General features: G+C 44.6%; 1 protein-coding gene across 2 annotated transcripts in view; it reads left to right on the top strand.

Annotated features, from left to right (window-relative positions):
* PCYT1B (phosphate cytidylyltransferase 1B, choline) overlaps positions 1-13181 on the top strand; it is an 86807-nt gene that overhangs the window by 28526 nt on the left and 45100 nt on the right. Inside the window, exons 1-2 of one of the 2 annotated variants that reach the window (XM_066599856.1) lie at positions 3551-3613; positions 9765-9864. In XM_066599856.1, the coding sequence (XP_066455953.1) occupies positions 3608-3613; positions 9765-9864 (106 nt within the window). In that variant the 5' untranslated portion in view covers positions 3551-3607. Of the gene's footprint in view, positions 1-3550; positions 3614-9764; positions 9865-13181 lie in introns of those variants that run through there. The other variant, XM_066599855.1, reaches the window with a different exon arrangement.

Here is a 13181-nt window from a genome sequence, read left to right as displayed (position 1 = left end):
GATTTTTAAAAAAGTTTTTTTCCTCTTCAAACGTAAAATCGCAATTGACTTCCGCTCGTGTACAGGAAAAATGCTTTTCTATAGCATGCTATGGAAGGTATTTGCCACGTCCACCTTCAGATTCTGCAATGAAAATCCAGCCGTTTGCAGCTGGCCTAAGTAGTCGGCCCATTCTACTTTTATAATGGGTGGACTACATGCCAGCACCGCTCAATGCACTGCTCACACCAGGAGAACGACAAGGGAGTTAAAGGGGTTGTCCCGCAGAAGCAAGTGCAGTTATGCACTTCTGTATGGCCATATTAATGCACTTTGTAATATACATCGTGCATTAAATATTGGCCATACAGAAGTTATATACTTACCCCCTCCGGTGCTGGCGTCCCCGTCTCCATGGCGCCGACCGAAGCCTTTTTCTGCCTGGATTAGACACGCTTGTGCTGTCTGCCCTCTTCTGTCCCGCTCTGGCGTGCTCGCGCCGCAGAGGTCTTCTGTGCATGCGCAGAAGACCTGTGCGGCGCGAGCACGCCGGAGCAGCCCCTTCTTCTCTGGTCGCCGCAACAGTCGCGCTTGCACAGAGAAGAATCCTCTTCTGGAGGGTCCTCGCTCACGAGCTGCGTCCTGGCTCCTCCCCCTTCTCAGCGTCATCGCGTAGCTCCACCCCCGTCACGTGGTGCCGATCAGCCAATGAGGTGGCTGTAATCGGCAGTGGAGCTCAGACTGGAGAAGAACATCCACGGTGCACCATGGGAGAAGACCCGCAGTGCACCATGGGAGAAGACCAGCGGTGCACCTTGGGAAATGACGGCGGCCATCTTGGAAGAAGATTTTTATAACTTCATGAAACAGCTTCATGGTGAGTAGAAACGCTCTAAAAAAACGATTTACATGGGTAGTTTGTGATGCTTGCTTAACATGGGGGACTGGGGTGTGAAAAAATTTTCGTTTTGGCCGCGGGACAACCCCTTTAAGTATAACACTTACATCCCCAGACTCAGCAGATCACCTACATTTAGCCAATAAGCTTAGCTTATCGCGCTAAAAGTAGGTGACAGTCTCCTTAAGCCTTGAGTATTATGCACATGTCCATTTTACATCTTTATACATGAGCCTCATATTTAGGGCCAAAGAAGGAATTAGGTCCAGTGCTATGAGATTAAGAAAGGCTAGAAAGTTTGGAAAAGGTTTTCCTGATCTTACAGCTCAGTCTTATGATTGGCTCTATCTTGCTCATACATAGTTTTCATATGGGCATGTGCCTAAGTCCTAGGCATGATATTATGTATATTGTATTAGTTCTTATTTACAGCCTGTATTATAAACCCTCCTACAAACCAACAGATAACAAACATTTTATCATATGCATCTCTTGTAGCTAAGCTGAGCTCCTATAATGCAGGAGGACAGTTACTTTTCCCCGCAAAATAAAGTGCAGTGTCTGGTGTAAACTAATCTTCCCAGAGTGTAAATTACAAAGGCAAGCAATGCACAGACATGTAGTCAGCAGGAAATGATGGTATATTTCAGCTTTGGAGCCTGCAGAATTGTATTGCACATCTAGTCTATAATACAGATTTTAAATGATGATCACTACAAGATGTGATGACTACAAAGGAAATTTATAAATGACTTTACACCAGAATTCTGGCGTTACAAAGTCACAAATTATTGCGCAAGTAACACTTGCTCAAAAATTTGTGATTTTTTCTCTCTGCATTTTACATTGGCCTCAACACTTTTGTTAAAAGTGAGTGGGGCTTAATGGGAGGGAGTTGGGCTGCATGCGGCCTGCCAAATTTGCTATAAATTATACCAGAGACTATAACATAAATGATAGTGCAAATTTTTGGCACGTGCTGTAGATTTCAGCAAGTGGCCCACATGGCCCACAGCCAGTCCTAGATGCACCAAATGCAATAAGAGGCTTGTGCCTGTTACGTCTGTCTCCTGAGATCTGGAGCTTTCCTTCTCAGGTGTGGGGGATTGTGCTTGCTGGGCATATGTATGTCTCCAGTCAGCCAATCACTCTAGGTCAGCACACATAAATGCTGTCTTCCCGGGTGTCGGTGTGGTCAGCTTTCTCTGTTCCCATTTCTCTCTCTGTGTTGTCTGAGTAGTTTCTATGTGTGGTGGCTGCAAGAAAGGTTTGTGTCTTGTGGTTTTGTTTGGCTATGTCGCTGGACTCCTGGTTAGTGTAGAGATTAGCAGCATTGCTGGGAGTAATGACGTGGCCCGCTAGCTTCCATATTTTGGCCAAAATGTCATTAAATACCTGGCATTTATAGCATTAATATCTGCTACTAGTGTTTGCGTATTGGCTGATGTATGGTGTGATTATGGCTCAGTGTGTCTTCTTACTCTGTCCAGTTGTACCTGTCAGTAGTGGCATGTGTATGCGTTCTAGCCTGGGTTCCTAGGGACAGCAAGGGTCCAGATCTGAAGACCACTGGACCGCCCCCTATTGGGGCAATGTGCCTGCTCAGGTAGGTCCTTGGTATCTTCCTTTGTAAAAGATAAGGAGAGGTGTTGATCGGTGGTTGTTTCGTTTGGTGTACCCTGTACAGATAATGTTCATGTGGGCCCAGTGCTCACTAGCCCACACAAACGTAACATAATGCCCCCCAGTTTTAAAAGTGGGGACATTATAATCTCAGGAGACAGACATGACAGCACCTTTTGTTACATTTGCCAAATTTTTTCTTCATTATCACTTACCTATGGGCTCCTGCACGCTTGCGTTTTTTTCACGCGTTATAGCTTGCCTTTTTTTCATGCTATATTGCTGCTTTTTTTCCACGCGATTGTCAATGGGACTTTCTAATGTTAAAAACGCACCAACTTGCAAAGCGTTTTTAACATTAGAAAGTCCCATTGACAACCGCGTGAAAAAAAAGCAGCAATATAGCATGAAAAAAGGCAAGCTATAACGCATGAAAAAAATGCAAGTGTGCAGGAGCCCTAAGACTGACGTTTAGAACACCAGTCTTAGATAATTGCGCCCCTATGTATTTTCAAAGTTACTTAACTATGGTGCTTAAAGTTGACATGTGCTTTAAAGAGCAACTTTTCAGTATTTACCACAACCTGACATTTCGCAACTTCCATAAACTACAATGGAGAGAACAGCATGCATAGATGGTCAAATATAGCTGCTTACTGAAGATTCTAAAAGGGTCAGGTGAACCTGTAGTGGCCCAGAGTTAGAGTGTCTCTCTGTGACATTTGTTTTCCTGGAGTATTGTAGATTGTGTCTTTGTAAGGGTATTTGTGTTTGTCTATGTGTTGTGTCGAGTCAGCCTATGTTGATTGTGTGTTCTGTCTCCCTATTCTGCTGAGTGTGTGATGTGTGGGTTGTGAGTCCGTAACTGGAAGGCGGAGCTAGAGGAGAGAGTAGTCGGGAAGTGAGGAAAGAGGAGGCGTAATGCAGTAGAGCAGCAGCTAAAGTTGCTCAAGAAGTGAGTGGAGATGTGATCGGAGAAGGAGACCATGTGAGGAGGAGGCAGGAGATCTGAAGCTTGCCCATGCCGAGTCCCGGATTTACTCCTGAGGCAATGGGATGTTTTTCTTCTGGGTAGTATGAGGATCAGATCCTGTTCACTTGGAATCGATGGTGGTGAGTGCATGGTCCCTTTGTTCATCTACCGCAGTAGTAAGTGCAACTGAGAATCTGAGTAACCAGAGATATGAGTGTGACTGTAACACAGAAGAGTGAAGTGTATGCGGTATGTGCCAACAAGTAACGGGAGCACCCCAGTACTGGTCCGACAGATAACTGAGACTGCGGATATCCTGAGGGAAGAGTGACTTCTGGATACAAACTTGTTGAGGGAAGAATAAGGAACACAAGTGTTTGCATTGTAATGCCTAAGGCCTCGGTCAGACAACCTTTTTTTGCCGCAATTTGCAGATGCGCATGCGATCTGCGCATATATAGAACCATTGCTTCACAATGGGATCGGTCACATGTCCGCTTTTTATGCGGATGTCCGAAAAAATTATAGGACACGACGAATCGCAGATCGCGCCTATCTGCGTTCTGCGATTCCTTGTGTTCTATATATGCGCTCAATGGGGCCGGCGGCAGCAGCGCCGACCCCATTGAGAACATATACTATAAAGATCATTCTCCTCTGCCACAGCTGTAACAGCTGTGGCAGAGAAGAACGATGTTCGCCCATTGAATTCAATGGAGCCGGCAATACAGCCGCCTCCATTGAAAGCAATGGGCTGCCGGCGAGCGCGGGATGAATTTTGGGGAAGGGCTTAAAAATATATGCCCTTCACTGAAAATCATCCTAAAATGTGTAAAAATAAAAAAATATATATACTCACCTTATCCCTGCAGCCGGAGTTCAGCCGCGGCCGGCAGTTCTCCTGAACTGCTCTGTGTAGTATTCAGCAGGCGGGGATTTAAAATCCCCGCCTGCTGAATGGGCTGCCTCTGATTGGTCACAGCCCTCACCAATCAGAGGCAGCTCTCACTCACCCATTCATGTATTCATGAATGGGTGAGTGAGTGCTGCCTCTGATTGGCTCAGCGCAAGGACCAATCAGGGGCAGCTCTCAGCTATTGAATGACAGCTGAGAGCTGCTCCTGATTGGTCCCTGTGCTGAGCCAATCAGAGGCAGCACTCACCCATTCATGAATTCATGAATGGGTGAGTGATTGGTGAGGGCTGTGACCAATCAGAGGCAGCCCATTCAGCAGGCGGGGATTTTAAATCCCCGCCTACTGAATACTACACAGAGCACTTCAGGAGAACTGCCGGCCGCCCGCGGCTGAAATCTGGCTGCAGGGACAAGGTGAGTATATATATATATATAATTTTTTTTACACATTTTTGGATGGTTTTCAGGGAAGGGCTTATGTGTTTAAGCCCTTCCCAAAAATTCATCCTGCGCTCGCCGGCAGCCCATTGCTTTCAATGGAGCTGGCTGTATTGCCGTCAATGGGCGGACAGCGCTCCTTTGATTGGGCCCATTTTGCCGAAAACGCTGCTAGCTGCAGATTTTTTGGTGAATCGTCAGTCTCGGTCACGCGATTTGCGTATGCGCATCCATCATGCGATCCGCAAATCGCGGCAAAAAACGAGGCCTAAGACTGTTAAATGCCTGTTACGCCTGTCAGCTCATAGTTAATTTTGCCATCACACCTTGTTCTGTCCAGACTAGCCAGGGTTAACAGCTCCTGTGCCTTTCAGTCAGGTTAATTACCCTGCTATGTGTCTGAGAGGTGTGCTGGGGATTGACAGGTCTGTCTACCTATCGGCTCCTCCCGCCTTCCTATAATATCCAGCTCTTGCTGCTTAGGAGTGGCCGATTACTGTTCACTCTGGTCCTGGACTTTGATTATTGTTCAGTGTTCAGTGACTGCTGAGTAGTCCAGCTACTCTGACCTGCTAGTAATCTGGTCCTGGTACCTTGTGCCATTCCCTCACTCTGCTAGCCACTCTGCCTTTGTTTTTATCTTGCTTCTGTCAGCTTCTCCGCTAGCCCTCGCTGTTATCAGCCAGGATTTTCCAGTCTGCCTTGTTTTGTATCCTGCTTCTTGCAGCTTGTCCGTTTTACCTTGCTATTGTCTGCTTTACTTTCTGTTATCAGCCAGGGGTTCCAGTCTGCCTCTGGTTGTATCCTGCTTCTGTCAGCTTGTCTTCCTTGACTGTGGACTCTGTTATTCATAATGACCCCCGAAAGAGGCACTGGTGTCACGAGGACCAATAGGTAATAAAGTTACCCAACATCGTTATTTATATACACTTTGGGTCTTCAAGGAGAAGATGGTAGAGCCTCCCGTGATGCATTATTAGATTATACCCTGCCATCTCTCCCGGCCAAAGGACTGACCCTGTTCGCTAAAACCCCGTTCTGCTAATATATGGGGGACCCAGAGATAGCTACACAGTGCACTATTAGTACTTGCCCATCCCTGATCCTGAGCTGTGTGCAACTCCTCTCTGGCATGGAAAATACATATTAACAGGCACATATTGAGAAACACTTCTGTGTCCAGATAGATAGGGGCCATGCAGAATGGCATCACGGACTGCATGTGGCCCCTGGGCCGCAAGTTGTGCACCTTAGACCTACAGCTTTTATGAACATATAAGTATGTTTTTGCCTTATTGGAGGGAGCTGGAGTGCCCATTTTTATGTAAACACAAATAAAAGCTTCATATAAATGGCATGTAGGATTGGATCAAAACCCAAGACTCTAATATTGCAAGATCTGCAAACTAAGCTTGACCTATACCTTAAGGCCCCCTGTCCACGGGCGTTGCGAAGTCCCGCGGCAGATCTCCGCCTCTGGAGTCGCCGCCCGGGAGCAAGAGCCGCACACAAATCTCCGCTGATCAGCCTAATCTGATAGATAGGCTGACCGCGGAGAATCGCGAGCAGAGAATCGCAATGATTCCGCTCGTGGAGACGGGGCTGGCGCTTTCCATAACAATGCTATGGAAAGCTTTGGCCGGCGTGATTCTCCTGCGGTTTACCACCAGCGAAATAACGCCAGTGGACAGGCACCCTAATATTTGTAATTGGAAAACTCTCCCAAAACCTTGGTATGGCAATATTGTTGTTGCTTTGTTGCTTGTGAATATTTTGTCATGTCAATGGATTGCATCCCAACCAACATGCTGCCCAGGTTATAATATTTTCAAAAAAAGTAATTTATTCTCTTAGCTTGTCCATACATTTGCTGTACTATACATGGCAGGGTTGTGGTTGTACAGTGTGTACCAAAAAATAAAGAGATTTTGTTGTTCTGTGATATATTTAAAGGTTATCTACACTGCATGCGCAGAGCAAGACCCGCACAGAAATAGAACATGTCGTGATTTGTTTTCCGCGCGTGTTTTCACGCGGACAAATCGCGGCTGTGTGCATAGGATTGCGTTTTGTAATGCAATCCTATGCAGGTGGGCATGGGTGGAAATTCTGCGGAAAAACCCGCAGCGGAATTTTTGCCCGTGTGTAGGGGGCTGTACACATTCATTATTCAAAGTAGCAAAAAGTGTAAGACACAATAAATAAATATTGTCCAGCTAGCTAGGAATATTTCTCAGGACAATATTACAAACCTTTAAACATTCGCAGTCGGATTACATTCTATTTTTCCCAAAGAGGAGTTGTATAAAGGGGAAATATGTCTTAAAGGTCTTCTCTAAATCCTTCTCTAAATATGGACTCATTGAGGGTTAAGCAAGTGAAATACATGGCAATTGGCTGTTATCACTGGGGAAAGTTGTGGGCAATTGCACATGGTATCAAATGAATGGATGACATTACATGGCCCCTCTGCCAATTTTTTGCAGTGACTTTCCACTCTGGCTAATGAAGTGTCCAAAGCATATGTAGGGCATATGGACAATAGATAACTTAATGGGATAACTCCTCTCTAGGATTAGATATAGTTCTGAAACAATGAGCGATGCTAGCAATACTCGCTCTTGTGCAACAGCACAAGAGCAAGCATCACAGGGACGAGTATCAGGCATTGTTTGCCTCACAGCTCATCCCATCTAAAAGGACTATTACACTACTCAAGCATACTTTGCACAGTGTGCATCAGGTAGTCAGAGAAGCAGTTTTTCCATTTTTGTTTCTCCAGTCCTGGAGGGTTGCTTTAAGGTTTCTTCTGATCCCTGTTTAATGCCTGGGTGAATAAACTGGTAGCCACACTGTATGAAGGCACGTGTTCACTTTTATCATCACATTCAGCATGTCTATGGAGTACTGCATGGATTTTAAGGATTTCACATCTCATTCTTTCCGCTGGAGGTAAACATCTGGAGTACTTCCTATTGCCCATTGATTCTAATCGTAAAAAAAGTATTCTGCAGGGGTATTAATGTATCTTGACGCCACCGGAAGCTAGGGGTTTGACAGGGCTTCCATGAGGAACACCCCCTGTCACACCTCTAGCTCCCGATTGGATGAAGAGCTGAAGGTGCTAGAAGGAGCTAAAGTGCATGTCTGTGTAAGGGGACCCGTTGCTAAGCTGTTGCGCTGTGACATCAGGTACCCGGCTCCCCCTTTCAACTCCCGGCCCTGGCGCTCTGCCCTCCACCCTCCTCCCCCTTATGCTGTCTTTGCCCGCTGCGTATGACTGAAGTTCCCCGCCGCAGTTGCCTCCATGGTGTCCTTCACCTGTGTGCAGGGGAGACATGTCAGTCTGTGTCCCATGGCGCTGTTGTCTTTTCGCAGTGACAGCCTGGGGCCGCCGGCTCTCACTGTGTGTCCCCCCTGCTGCTGCCGCCGGCGAATTCTCAGTGCTATGTGGGGAGGGGGGGGGGGCGCTTGTCGTTCAGCACTGCCGGCAAAGGCGCTTAAGGGCTGGTGTTGGCTCCCTGCTGCTGACCACGCTCTGCACATAAAGACAGAGGGGGTGCCGCCTTGTGTGCCAGCGGTGGTGGACCGGGCGCTTGCACCGGCAGATGACCCACTACAGCCGTGGCCGCTGGCTCTACGTGACATTAATGCAGCTGTACGGTGTATGTTACTGGGCTGCCAGGACCTTCAGCCCTAGAAACTATTCGGCCAATCAGCATGAGGGAGCATGACCCCCTGTCAATCTTGACTCCACCAGGAATTCCTGGTGGCGTCAAGATACACTAATACCTTCTGCAGGTTTTCCTTTTTTTAAACTGTATACATCTATATAGAAAAGTGTATCAGACTATGTTTTCCTCTAAAGCTGACGCATACTGGCCCAGTATATGCCAAGAAGGCACTCTTTTGGCATACTCTGGGTGCATTGGGCCCTACAAATACATTTGACATATATGCCAAAAACTTGTTTTAACAAAACTAGATATGAAGAGGACGCATGTCTATGTGAGTAGCAAAGACTTTGCTATATAGACATCTATACTATTTTTAAAAATCATGGCCTACAGACTGAATTGCAGCTTACTATATGTAAAAAAAAGTTTCTGCAAAAACCCTAGGACTTCTGACAAGCCACAGAAGTCTGCCAAAAGATGCAATGGATGGGGTTACATTATGGAAATCCTTGACTATGCCTGAAGAGTTTAATGCATAATACATAATTTTACAGCCCCTTTAACCAGAGGTCTGAACTTAAAGCTTTGGTTTTGAGACAAAATACTGTTCCGTGGCCAGAAGGGGAGAGGTGGTATATTACCTGCAGTTGTTCCTCTTGGCCACCCCTCTGAACTGCTGGTTCCAAACCAAATTTTCAGCTGTCTGAAGTGGCCACTGCAATTTTCTAACTCCCTAATGCACACTGTGAACTGCTATCTGATTGGCCAGCACTGATCTGGTGATCAGCTTTGGCCAATCAGAGAGCAGGTTTACTGCATTGGTAGTCTAACTCTAGTGATTCATTGTCGTTATTGTAAACCTATTGTCTACCTGAGGCTGCTACGTGTGTCCAGACCTTCAAAGCTTCACACAGTCTAATCGTATGGGACTTGTCAATCCTAAAAGATCATAAAGCACATACATGATCTTCATGCATGTTCTGCTGCTCTCAATTAAATTCAACAATGGACTTTGTTTGGCACTTCATGAATGAGAGGTAGATCTGAGCTTCCACTATCAGAGCTAACAATATATTTATGTAAAAAAAAACAAATGCAATCGGGTTATTGAAATTAAAAGGTTTTCAGAAGCATATTCTGATCTTACAAAGCCCAGCAGGAGCAGAATAGAATAAAACACACATGTGAATAATGATGTCGTTGTCATATTTATAGCTGCCTGCGCAAGAAATAATGACTTCTTTTTCTGGTATTTCATAGACTCTTGCCACACCTGCTCCATTTGCCGTTGATACAAGCTGCCAGTGCAAAGCTCCACATGAGAAATTAACCATTGCTCAGGCTCATTTAGGAACACCGGGTGAGTCACAATGTTTTATGTCTTTAATTAAGTCTTTTGTAGAATAAATATTCAGCAGTCTTTTATATTTCAATACAAATGAGTTGCAAAAGGCAAAAAGGCAACGGCATCTGGAATTCTTTACAATACAGATCTGCGGATTATGAGCCTCTTTGCCTATAAACCTTTTGGTAATAAACTGGAATCTGTCCATTTCACTGTCTGTTTTTTATGGTTTCTCAGTGTTTTAAGGGAGGACCTCTAGTAAGGAGGTTGAAAAACATCCATCAAGTGCTACAGTGTTGATCCAGAAGAAGACAAATAACCCTTATGAAGCAGATGCCTGTTGTCTTAGGCCGCCAGCAGACGGACGGGTCAGATCCGGCTGTGAGAATTCTCACAGTGGGACCCGACCCCAGCACCTGCAGAGAGCAGCGCCTACTCACCCGCGCCCCGCGGCCCTGGCTCTTTCATGTGCCGGCTGCCGGGCAGCCAGCGCCTGCGCAGACCGGAGCCGACGGTGGGTGAGTGACGTTACTGTGCGGGGCTCTGCGAGCCTCGCACAGAAATAGAGCATGCCGCGGTTTGTTTGCCGAGCGAGATCTGCGCGGCCAAACCGCGGCTGTCTGCATAGGATTGCGTTTGTTAACGCAATCCTATGCAGGTTTCCAGCGGCGGAAATCCCGCCCGTCTGCAGGCGGCCTTAGGGAGAAAAAAAAATCCTTACTGACTCTAATATACAGTAACAATTAAAGTAAATATGTATTTCATCACTCTATATATAACTTTTAAGAAAGGCATCTATACTTTTTTACATCACTAGATAAATCAACTATTACAACTTGATCTGGCAGAGTTCCGTAGTCTCATTGAGCTTGCAGTAAAGAATCCCCATCTATGTTGGTATAGAAATCTTCCACCTTCTAGATGTAGAGGATGGCCCCTTGTCATGGGCCTAGGTATAAGAAAATCATTAGAAAGATCTTTGTACTGATCATTCATCTGTACTCAGTAATCTGTACTCAGTAATTCAATCAACCCCTAGTTGTCTTTTTGTCCAAACTGAATAACTCCAAGTTTGATGATCTGCTATCCACCCAACCGTTTATTTATTTAGATTGCTCACAGCCATTCCAAAAGGTACTTTACACAGGGTGATAATCCTCCGAATTCTCGCTGGAAACTGCAAATTTGAGCGATAATTGTACGAGTACCATATATACACGGCCTATGACAGTGCACTGAGCAAGAAATTGCTCACTTGACAGAGTTGCCTGCTTTTTAGCAAACACCTAGCGACTATTGAGCCGTGTAAACAGGAGTTGCTCAATGTTTGAGAAGCTCCTGTTTACTGTGAATGAAGGCAGGGTGGACTAGAACAATTCTGGTCTGCTCCACCTCTAGTCACTTGAATGACTATCCCTCCTGTGTAAGCAAAGGAGCAACAGTTGGGTGTAAGTCCGTGGGACCTTAACCCTCCCTATTCTGCTATGTCTTTGGACAGCTATACACATTATATCTGAGCCACAGTAACTGGGTGAAGTTTACGACTGATTGTTGTACTATACCTGTCCTTGCAACTTGAAACCATGACAAGTACAGGTCAGTATGGCAATTAGTGGTAATCCTTGTACAGTTACCGTGGCTCAGCCACAATGTGTACAGGTACCCTATTGGCGACTTCACACGTGCACATTTGTGTGGACTTTTTTTTTTAGCTGATGCTGCTTTTCAACTAATTAGGGTTTTATTGCGCTATTCCAAAAACATGGTGATGTTCTGTGTCTTAATGAGGGTGGTTTCATATGTGGCGTTTTATTGCAGTATTTTTTTTTAATTGTTTTTGAAGCCAAAACCTGTCCCATGTAAATGGGCCTAAAGGCTGTATACACTTGCATTCATTTTTTTTACAGTACATTTCATTTTTGCATTGCAACTGATCTACATTCATTTTAAAATAAATTATTTAAAATTGACATCCAATCTGTCGCTCTCCAAAATCAATAATAAAATTATCACAATGGATAATGCAAAATATTGAAACGCTTTGAATAAGGTAGGTTGACTTTTCCATTCTGACAAAGACTATTTCTAATAAAAGCCACAGATGTACATGCACTCCTATCTTGGTTGTTTTTGACAACAGCAGTTTTTGAAGATCACCATCTTGCCTTCGAGTCTGCTGTGTTACTGATTATCACAAAGTGTAATTTTGAATTGCTGTAGACATTGGGCTACATGGTCAGGATTGCATATTACTTTTATCTTAATGGTTTGCTCATTATTCGATTTATCTTGCAATGTTATGTTCTGTAACTAAAGTTGGTAGTCCAGTTGATCCAGTAGTAGCAGCATATGATGCTGCCAGACTGTTGATGTGACCAACATGGTCTCTGATCAGATCCTACATTTACTGTAAGAGCTGTGAGACTGTGGAACTCTCTGCCTGAGGACGTGCTGATGGCAAAATCCATAGAGGAGTTTAAGAGGAGACTACATGTCTTTCTAGAGCGCTATGATATTACAGGATATAGACATTAAATAACCAGCGGGGTTGTTGATCCAGGTCTTGGTGTCAGGTAGGAACTTTCAAAACCTTGATCCAGGGATTATTCTGACTACCATTATGAAGTCAAGAAGGAATTTTTTCCCCCACATAGCTAAATTGGCTTTTGCCTCATTGGTTTTTTTTCCTTTCTCTGGATCAACAAGGGGGGTGGAAACAAGCTGAACTAGTTGGATATTTTCTCCTTTCGGCCTAACATACTATGTTACTATTACATTATAGTCACAAATTTGCCCATATAGTCCTAGCCAAAACAATAAAGTGAACACACTTCTTTTGTAATTACTGTAATGCATGACTGGTATTTACTGTATTTATGTATGAAGGTCATTTACCTTGAGTAGATCCCTCTTTTTGGAATATTGGTTTGCATTGCTTATATACCATATAGTGATGGAAGGACCGCTTTAATGCTTTGAAGAAGATTAGCGTGAGGCGCACAAATCAACCGTTACTCACGGATGTGTTCAGTCTGAGAACACAGATTGCAGGAAGAGCCTAGAATAGAAGGCTTAAATGTTACAAGAGTTCTCATTTGGAAAGAAATTTCTTTGTTAGGTGACAAACAAATTACAGGCACATAAAAGAAGAATAGCCTAGCCTTTGTGATAATACAAATTGTATTGTGCCATGAAAATTTCTTTTCTTTACAGCAGCACAGTTGATCCTGCAATTTTCTTTTCAATGATTATACTTCAATGGACCACAACATTATATCAAATCCAAATAGTGTACACAAACAGTTCATCTTTCATTGTGAGGGTTGGCTGTA

This window comes from Eleutherodactylus coqui, chromosome 4 (assembly GCF_035609145.1).
Source record: "Eleutherodactylus coqui strain aEleCoq1 chromosome 4, aEleCoq1.hap1, whole genome shotgun sequence".
Lineage (NCBI taxonomy): Eukaryota > Metazoa > Chordata > Amphibia > Anura > Eleutherodactylidae > Eleutherodactylus > Eleutherodactylus coqui.
The sequence above is the reverse complement of the archived record's forward strand: the minus strand, read 5'-3'. Positions and strand labels throughout refer to the sequence as shown.